Consider the following 9,744-nt stretch of genomic DNA (forward strand, 5'->3'; position numbering starts at 1 on the left):
TAGTTCTTTTAATGCAAAATAAAAAAGTAATGAATTTTAAATTGTATATTGTTACCAATCTATATTTTTATTTCTTCTCGGCGCAATATTCGAACATATATATTATACAATTAGTATCTAAACTTTTAATTATAAATTGTAATAAAATATTTATATCTTGATATCCTTGATAATAAATTCTAAAACAAGAATTATACATTTTAGTTGCATAACTAAATAGTTTATTCAATTATTATTGTTTTATTAATGAGAAATATGCAAAAGATATATGTACATAAAATACTAAATATCAGCGGAAAATATACCTTGTAAATTTTTACTTCATCTTTAGGAACAGAAGAGCAAATGAATAAGATTGATTCAGAATCTAAAAAAATATTTAAAAATTTTGAAAAAAGAAACAAAATTAAAATGCTAATAGCATTAATATCAAAATTGTGTAATAGTTATTTAAAGTAGCACAATATAATTTACTAACATTGTATCCAAAAATACATGTTTGTAATACATTAATTCTTACCGTCATAAATGAAGGGAGAGACAAATTATACCTTTCAGATGACGAAAGTTTGCACTCTAAATGATTTGCTGTTATCATCATCATAAACGAATATTTCAGCGACGATCCATACTGATACCACTTTTCGTGAAATGCTTTGTTTGTTATTTTTGTACTCTAACTTTGACACAAAATAATAATGCATAAGAAAATGTATGTAATTATTAATCATATTATGTATATTAAGTTACCTATAATTTTCTCCCTTATACATTATTAATTAATTATTATATAGTTTTCTCTCTTATATTTTTTCTCTCAATATTTTTGGTCACTCTTACGATTTAAAAATAATTAATTTTTATATCTTAATGTTATAATTATAAAATAATTAATAAAACTTACCGCATCTAATAATTGATGAACGCATGAGCATAAAATATAGAGCTGCACTAAACCGCCGGATATGTACATGATAATCATAAGTCCTTCTAACGGCGCCTTCGATAATATCTAAATTTAATACGTATTTTTATAATATGCAATATACCTCATTATATATTCATATTTCGAAATGTTTACGATAATTCCATGACACTGAAATAGTCTTATCTCTGATTTTGTAGAAAAACATTTCATAAAATAGTTACTCAAGAATTTTTATTCCAAAATTATTACTTACTGCACTTATAAGCATAACGTCAAGAAAGCAAAAAAGAAAAACATTGGTCAAATAAATTAGACTCATGTTCGAAGACAGCAATTTTTTTAACATTACTGTCATCCTGAAAAAGAAACATATAATGCAAGATATTTAGCTATTAAATAATGGAAAAATATAAATGAAGAAAAAGTACTTTAAAAAAATAATAATTTAGAAAAATTGACAAATGCGCAAAATAGCAAGTTGCAAAGTTAGCAAATGCTCACCGATTACTTACTGAACCACAGCGCTATAGTGTCGACATAACACTTTCATCTCTCTCGTTGCCACTAAATCTAAATTCAAATAATATTCCTGTTGAGATTCATTGTGCTGATTCTGCGAAGTGTCTTCGCGAAATATTGCTGCGAGCTTGATCGCGATGTAATGATACTGCGCTGTCATGAGTAATACGAGATTTATCATGTAGACATCCAGGGCAACTTTCTTCATAAACATGTACACGCTGGCGATAGACGCGAGAAAGCTTCCAACCAGAAAGATCTCCGTCGAAAATGGTTCATTCGACAGGATCATTGGTAGCCTGTAATCCTCATAGAAAAAGTATCTCTTTTTCAAAACTAACGCGAAAGGTATGCAGCACCACACTATTATGGATCCGGTCCCAGCCATGCAATAAAACTTAAGAGGAATTTCCACCGGCTTTAAAGTTGACCTCACGACGTCTCTCATAGTCTTGTTCTCAATGCGCAGAATATTATTGAGCTTTCGAATCAGCTGAGTTACAAGATTTCTGTGCCCGTGCATTTGCTTGAGCAGGAAAAATACTTCCACGGTGACCACAAGGCCGACAGTTGCATCTTGTAAAGCCTTGTCTATTGGAACCAACATAATACCGGGGATTATTGCACTGGTTTGTACCACTTCAATCAGCCATATAACGGCGCTGTATATCCTCCAAGCTACAGGAAACAGCGAGTCGTCGCTAGTCATCGGTAACAAATTGCCTGAGAGCATATTTAATCGAACATTCAGAAGATTTACGTTTTGGAAATCCATCGTAAAGATCACACCTTTTTATATTAAATATTTTATAGCTTTCAGAAATCAGTTTTAATGTTTTTTTACGCGCGTGACATAGGTAATATTTATTTCTAAACTAACTATTCACTCTTCTTAGCTGACAAAATTTATTCAGCTACAATTACCGTTGCCCGAGTTCGCTCGCATTAAATGAAACACACATTTTGTTATTAAACAGAGACATGCATATTTACTGTATATATTTATCGTCGTTTAACATTTTCATTATTACATTCTCTTGTCGAAAAGAACATACGGAATATTCTAATTTGAATTTGCCTGTAGGCGACTATTAATTTCGAGTAATTTGCTTTACCTCTTAATTCTTACGTTTTTATAGTTTCAATTGCAATACACATTGTCACAAATAGTGATATTGGTCTTTCTTTATCACAATTATTATTTGTTTTACAATGGTCGAATAGATGCGTGGTAGATTAGCTATTATTAACAGAGCCATTGTAGTCTATTGTAAAGAAGTATAATGAAACGTACAAATAATTGTCTCGACAATACGCGACAATATAAGTTTAAATATGCCACGACTGTATTAATACTGTTTATGGAGGAGAAGACATGACTATAAGTTCCCCTGTCCCTACCCTGCAAAAGCGATTATCTTATAGCATTTTATTCAACATTGCAGAGTGACAAATTGCGAAGAAGCTTCAGTTTAATGTTGTCTGTTACATGCTTCATCAAAAAGAAACGACGGATGAATTCGCGATGGATGGATGTTAAATATTATCTACAAAATGGTTTCAAAATATGCTTGTTAAAAAATTATAGTGGATTATAATCGGATTGGTCAATAATTACAGTAAGTCTATTTTCTATCATTTATAGATATTTTAGAAATATTATCACAGAAAGAACATAATTTTATCAATATGTTTATTTTATTTTACCGAATAGTTGTGTTTATTTGATCAAATAGTTTGTTACGAATATTTTATATAAATATAGATATTGTTCATTATATGTATTATAAAGTGTAATACATATAAAATCTTTTACAAACAAGTTTTTTAACAAATATGGAGTTATTTTATCAGTGCCGGATCTACACATAAGCTAGATAAGCTACAGCTTAGGAACCTCACATTATAAGGGGGCCTCTTTAGTATAGAAAAGATTTAAAAAAATGTATTTTTTGTTAATAAGAGGGGGCCTTCTTAAGATCATAGCTTAGGGGCCACAAAATCGTACATCCGGCCCTGTATTTTATATATGTATATATTTAGATCAATAATTTTATTTAAATAAAAGAACTTAATTACTGCATTTTTAGATTTTATATTTAAATTTACAGTAAACTTAATAATAACATTTATATCAAATGAGATATTTTATTGATAAAATTTACTGAAAAGGTTATAATATTTCGAGTAAGAATAACTTTTTCTCATAAAATTATTGTAATTTCCAAATCTAGAAATTACAATATATTGACGAGGTAAAAATATTCTAAATTGTAGTAATGAACAATTTTATTTATATTACACATTCTTATAAACAGTTGCTATTTTGTTACGTAGCTATTTTATTGTTCTCAGTTCTATTATTATTGATACATATAAGTTGTCACATTATAACATTAACATTGGTACTTTTATTTAATCTTATATGTAGACGACGTGTCGTCTACATACAATGTTAAATAAAAAGTACACATAAAGACACAAAATTAAAAATTGCACTAATACTGATAACATATACAGAATAAATGTAAGTGCTTCCAAAACTATCGTCGAGAATATCTGTAATTTAAAAGACATATAAATGTTAGTAAACATATAAATGTTCTAGTCAAATGTGTATGTATGTGCAATTTTTTGCCATTATTTAGTAAGATATTATTTTTGTATTGTTTGAATGCAAAACTTGACAAAGAATTAAAATACAATGTTTACGATAAAAAACAACGTTAGCAATTGTTACTCACGAAACTCCGCACTATGCGTGTAAATCCGAAATAAAACATGCTGCTCACATATAATAAATTAAAGTTCAAAGATAGTATTTGTTTTAATAATAAAATTATATCAAAATCCATATGAGCGCAAACAACATTTCCATGCACATTACGCAGAAGATCAAGATATTGTTTAAATGCAATTCTATCGGCGAATTGATACGCGCATAAGTTGCCATTATCAACATGATCAGTTCGATTAACTATATGAAAGCACTGTATGTTTTCCAAAATAATGAATATGACGAATCGCGATCGATTATCGGTAATAGATTACCCGAAACCCTGTTTAGTAGGACGGATTGTTTATTTAACGAATTTACACTTTAGAAGTCACCATGTTCGTCCTTATGCTACCAATCGATATCACACAACCTTTTGTTTATTCTACTTTAGATTTTTTTTTTTAATACTATATTGCATGTGTAAAGTGATCGTGAAGTGTTGATTAATGTTAATAGCCACCTATTCTATAACTTTTAACGATGTCGTTATGTATCACTGCGCAGATTTTTTGTATCATGTAACGGCTGCACAATGATACGATATCGTTAAAAGTTACAGAATAGGCCTCTTCGTTTAACACGCCAGTGGCGTCCAGTTTGAACCTCGTTACAACAACAATAAAAATCTATACTTGTTTTCTCTCGCAAGGCAATAGCAAACTATTTATTTTGCTTAGAGACATTAGCCGTTCAGAGTCACCATTAAACTGTATAAATTATCAAATACTTGAGCACTGTGAGAGGTCACCAACTTGAAATCAAGTATAAGAATTCATAATGATATCGCAAACGCATCACTTTTTTCTATTTACAAAAGCAACCCTTCCGTCGTTTAATATTGAAAGAACCTGCTATTGTTATCCGCTAACGCTAGATAATAAGATCACCTATTATCAGCTAATTAGTATTCACTTTGAATTTCTAATCGAAGCAGCCTTATGATTCATCTAACAGAATTAGAAATTAGAGACGAATAATCATGGATTTCTTGCAATTTATTATTTTTCCGGAATTTTTACTTAATATAATTGATATTATCAAAATATGCACTAATATGAAAAGAGTTAAATTTTGCTGTTGTATTTGAATAAAAAACTGTGTTTATCATATTTCTTTTACCAGGAGTAAGTAGGATTGCCGCTATTTTTTTAATCGCGCGCTATATAAACAGATAATTATCTCATAGACCTTAATTACAGAGAATCTTTTCTATCACTGTCAGATATCGCAGAGAAATTATCGTAGAAAGTGTATTTTTAAGAGAAATAATTTAATTTATTTATTTCATATATTTTATTTGATCAATTATTTTATTTTTGTTAATGATTTTATTATATAAATACATATTTATCTCCTACTGTTTATTTTATATACAGTATTCTGTGTGTTATTTGTGTATTTAATTTTTATTATTAAATTATTTAACAAACGTAAAGTTATTTTATTTTACAATAAATTGAAAAAAAGTCTAATTATTGTTTCTAATTTTATAATAAATTTTACAGCTGCTATAGTTCAAGTTTTTTTAATGTAAAAAATGATCTACAGAATACTATTATATTTTAGCTTGCCTATGCATAGGATACATCTTTTGAGTGTCAGAGTTAATAATTATTTAATTACTAATAATTACTTAAACATTTTTGAAATATTAATATTAATGCTCGTTACTTACTGTAGTATCTAAAACTCTTTTCTTCATTTTATATTCGTATTTCAAAATTGCTAGCCGATGCCCAATGATATTTAGTACCATTTTTTCTGGACCCTTTTTTTATTTGGCCATTAACCATTTATGATTAAATAGCGACATTCTGTTCCCTTTATTATAATTGTCGATCTTTGTTCCACGATCATTATACAGATGTATTGGAATTTGAATATCGTCAAGAATATGACATATCTGTGGATATACTCTTGACCTAAAAGAGCATCACATTATTGCAAAGAAATATGGAACCGATAAATAAATGTCGCCATATCAAGAACTGAAGACAGTGAATGTGGGACTATACTTGTTCTATTTATCATAGGGGTAAGTAGAATCGCCGAGTTCCTTCTAGCAGTTCATGCGGCGACGATTATCTTATGGTACCCCATACATCGATCGCGCGCGCGCACTGTAGAACTACAAGTTGCTAAGGGATTCCAGTGTCAAATGCTATTTAGTAGCGAGTCTTACTTGACGGAGAACGGTGAGTTAAAGATGAGTGCAGTGCGTGCTAACAATGTTTTATGAAAGAATCGCGTGGATTTTATTGTCCATCGTAACACATTGCATTTAAGGTGAGTCTTCTATTATTACATCTTGCTTGCCAATGAGAAATTTGCTGATAAATTAAAGAAACAACAATTTGTAAAATGTAGTAATACATTTCTATAAAACCGCCAGAGGAAAGTGATAAGTTTTAACAATGTTGCAATTTGTGTCGAAATTTCCTTTTTTCCTCGTATTTCTTCGATGATGTACAGGGTGTTTCATAATGTCCGTGCCAACGCTCGTGTGCGAATAGAGTGCCGTAAACTGAATAGAAAAGTCCTTTACCGTTTTGCAATTTTCGCAATAGTAATTGAGATATTAATTAAAAGGGATTGACGAATAATCGCGCGTTGCGCGTAGCTAGATCGTGGGCTGTACACTCTAAACGTAACAACAACGAGGATTGTATGGCAACGAAAAATAACACGTAGCGAGAGCAGGAGTGATATGCGTTGTTATTTTTCGTTGCCATGCGATTCTCATTGCTGTCACGCCTAGAGCGTACAGCCTACGATCTAGCCGCGATCAACGCGCGATTATTCGTCAATCCCTTTTAAATATCTCAATTACTATTGCGAAAATTGCAAAACGGTAAAGGACTTTTCTATTCAGTTTACCGCACTCTATCCGTACACGAGCGTTGGCACGGACATTATAAAACACCCTGTATACATCAGAATATTGAATAAATAACATTTATGCATACATATTTTACTAATTTTAATGTTATATACTCTCTACTCTCTACTAAAAACTACAACTTAATATAAATTAGTTAATTAACCACAAGATTATTAAAGTTTAGTAATAATTTATTAGGATGTGTAAGATATGTATGTACAATATTTACTGTGAAAATGCTTATCTAATTAATTTTTATTTTACTCTTAACAATAAAAGAGCGATCGAATACGATTGATTCAAAATCTAAAACAATGTATAAAAATGTAAAAAAGAAAATTTAAATTATATTAATAGTATTGAGATGTAGAGAATTTTTACCGTCATAAATGAAGGGAGAGACAGATTAAATTTTCCAAACGTCGAAAGTTCGCATTTTAAATTATCACTTATTATCATCAACATAAACGTATATTTCAGTGATGATGCAAACATGTACCACTTTTCGTTAAATGCTTCATTTGTCATTTTTGTACTCTAAATTTGACACCGAACGATATAATATATTAAAGAACAAATATTAATCACAAGCAACTTACCAATTTATTAACACAATTACAATTTATTAACACAATATTTACTTATTATCTGATATTTTGAGCAATTTTAATTCTGAGAAACTTGTATGTACATTAAAATATTATAATAAATATTATAATAATTAAAATATTATAATATGAAGTAAAAAATATTTAAATATTACTAATTGTAATTTTACGATTTTTAAGATTCCAGTAACTTAAACATTTTTTAAAAATTAAATTATAATTAAATTAAAAGAAACAAAATGATAATGATAATGTATTTCAATAAAGCTCACCGCATCTAATAATTGCTGAACGCAGAAGCATAAAATATAGAACTGCACTAAGTTGCCGCATATATACGCGAGAAGCATGAATCCTTCCACAACAGCCGCCGATAATATCTAAATTTGATACATTAGTAATATGTTATTTTGAAAATATTAATTAACTTTTATATTTTCTATTATCCAAAAAACATTTTTTAAATAATTAATATTATCAATTATTACTCACTGCATCTATTATCAGGATGTCAAGGAAGCAAAAACGAACAACATTGATCAAATATATTAGACTCATATTTGCAGATAACAGTTTCTTTAATATTAACATCATTCTAAAAAGAAATGCACAATACAAACGCATAAGGTATTAATTAACTAACAGAAAAAAATTATAAAATTTATTTAAGAAGAGTAGCAAATAAAAGTTGCCCGGTTAGCAAACGCTCGACTACTTACTGAATCACGGCGCTATGATGTCGACATAACGCATTTATCTCTCTCGCTGCCAATGTATCTAAATTCGAATAATATTCTTTTTGAGATTTATTGTGCTGATTCTGCGGAGTGTCTTTGCGAAATATTGTTGCAAGCTTTATCCCGGTGTAGCGATACTGCGCTGTCATCAGTAGCGTGAGATTTATCATGTAGACATCCAGGGCAACCTTTTTTGTAAATACGTACGTGCTGGCAATAGTTACGATAAAGTTGCCTAACAGGAAAATTTTTCCCGAAAATGGCTGTTTCGAAAAGGCTATTAGTAGTCCAAAATCGTCGTAGAAAAAATACTTTTTTTTTAACAGCAGTGCAAGCGGCATAGCACACCACAGCATTACGGATGCGATCCCACATATACTATAAATCTCAAGCGGAGTCTCCAGCGGCTTTAGGGTCGATTGCACGACACTTTTCATGGTCTCGTCCGCCGAGCGTAGAATATCATTCAACTTTTGAATTAATTGACGCACTAGGTCTCTGTGCGTGTACATGCGCGCAAGCAAAAGAAATACTTCAAAGCACACCACGATGTTAATCGTTCCGGGATCCCGCAGACTCTTGTCTTTCGGCACCAGCATAAACGCGGGGATTGTTGCACCAGTTTGAAGCAGTAAAACAAGCCATAAAACAATGCTGTATATCTTCCACGCTACAGGAAACAGCGTATTATCGCTCGTCATCGGTAACAAATTGCCCGAGATCAAGTTTAACCGAACGTTCAAAGAATTTACATTTTGGAAGTCCATATTGCAGCGTATCCTGTTTCTTAGTGAACAGGAAATATATACGAAATATAAATTGCAAAAATCTCGCTTTCACAATGTTTTGCTATACACTGTTTCCTCTGCACGCGTCTAGCGCATTTAGCGACGTCCTTCCTCGAACTAAGTTCTCTCTAACAATAAACTGAAAGAAAATTTAATTAACCACAGCTATCATCAATATAGACTCTTTTAACTGTTGAAATAAATAGATACTTTTAATATTAACGTGTAAAGATCTGTCTGTATTCACCTCCATTTAACGTTTCTATCATATTGTACACATTCTTGATTAAGCAGAAAGATAACAGTAGGTGTGCGACTCTCTACCATAATATAAATTCGCTAATATAGATTCGCTTGCTGACTATCAACTTGCAGTAATTTATTATTCTCTTAAATTTCTATTTCTTTGTATGGAGTATATAAATATATCATATGCTTTCATGTGACAAATAATGGCTTTCACAATGGGTAATGTATGTATGTCCTATGATATAGGCGCATGCT

General features: G+C 30.4%; 1 protein-coding gene and 2 long non-coding RNA genes across 6 annotated transcripts in view; 1 reads left to right on the forward strand and 2 right to left on the reverse strand.

The window, feature by feature from the left end:
• The window catches only part of LOC136998380 (uncharacterized), a 32,834-nt gene extending 26,353 nt beyond the window's left edge, over positions 1–6,481 (forward strand). The window contains exons 11-14 of the long non-coding RNA XR_010888935.1: positions 1,633–1,795; positions 1,898–2,076; positions 2,893–3,066; positions 6,091–6,481. This is a non-coding gene — a long non-coding RNA (uncharacterized lncRNA). The remainder of the gene's footprint in view (positions 1–1,632; positions 1,796–1,897; positions 2,077–2,892; positions 3,067–6,090) is intronic.
• LOC105678926 (odorant receptor 67a-like) lies at positions 46–2,380 on the reverse strand. Of its 3 annotated transcripts, XM_067350936.1 has the most exons (6): positions 1,441–2,380; positions 1,182–1,284; positions 905–1,012; positions 521–676; positions 306–367; positions 46–179 (listed from the first exon to the last, which is right to left on the reverse strand). In XM_067350936.1, the coding sequence occupies exons 1-5, from the start codon at positions 2,220–2,222 to the stop codon at positions 317–319; spliced, it is 1,200 nt and encodes a 399-aa protein (XP_067207037.1). In that variant the 5' UTR covers positions 2,223–2,380; the 3' UTR covers positions 46–179; positions 306–316. The 3 variants fall into 3 exon arrangements, with proteins under 3 accessions (XP_067207037.1, XP_067207038.1, XP_012234074.2); XM_067350937.1 differs by lacking the exon at positions 46–179 and having other exon boundaries at positions 552–676; XM_012378651.2 differs by lacking the exons at positions 46–179; positions 306–367 and having other exon boundaries at positions 382–676.
• LOC136998382 (uncharacterized) lies at positions 3,538–8,821 on the reverse strand. 2 transcript variants are annotated; one of them, XR_010888938.1, is made up of 7 exons: positions 8,435–8,821; positions 8,208–8,310; positions 7,988–8,095; positions 7,489–7,644; positions 6,409–6,556; positions 5,902–6,148; positions 3,538–4,006 (listed from the first exon to the last, which is right to left on the reverse strand). It is a non-coding gene; the product is annotated as an uncharacterized lncRNA (long non-coding RNA). The 2 variants fall into 2 exon arrangements; XR_010888939.1 differs by lacking the exons at positions 3,538–4,006; positions 5,902–6,148; positions 6,409–6,556 and adding an exon at positions 6,743–7,413 and having other exon boundaries at positions 8,435–8,815.
• Positions 8,822–9,744: the final 923 nt, after the last annotated feature.

Source organism: Linepithema humile, chromosome 3 (genome assembly GCF_040581485.1).
Source record: "Linepithema humile isolate Giens D197 chromosome 3, Lhum_UNIL_v1.0, whole genome shotgun sequence".
NCBI classification, from domain to species: domain Eukaryota; kingdom Metazoa; phylum Arthropoda; class Insecta; order Hymenoptera; family Formicidae; genus Linepithema; species Linepithema humile.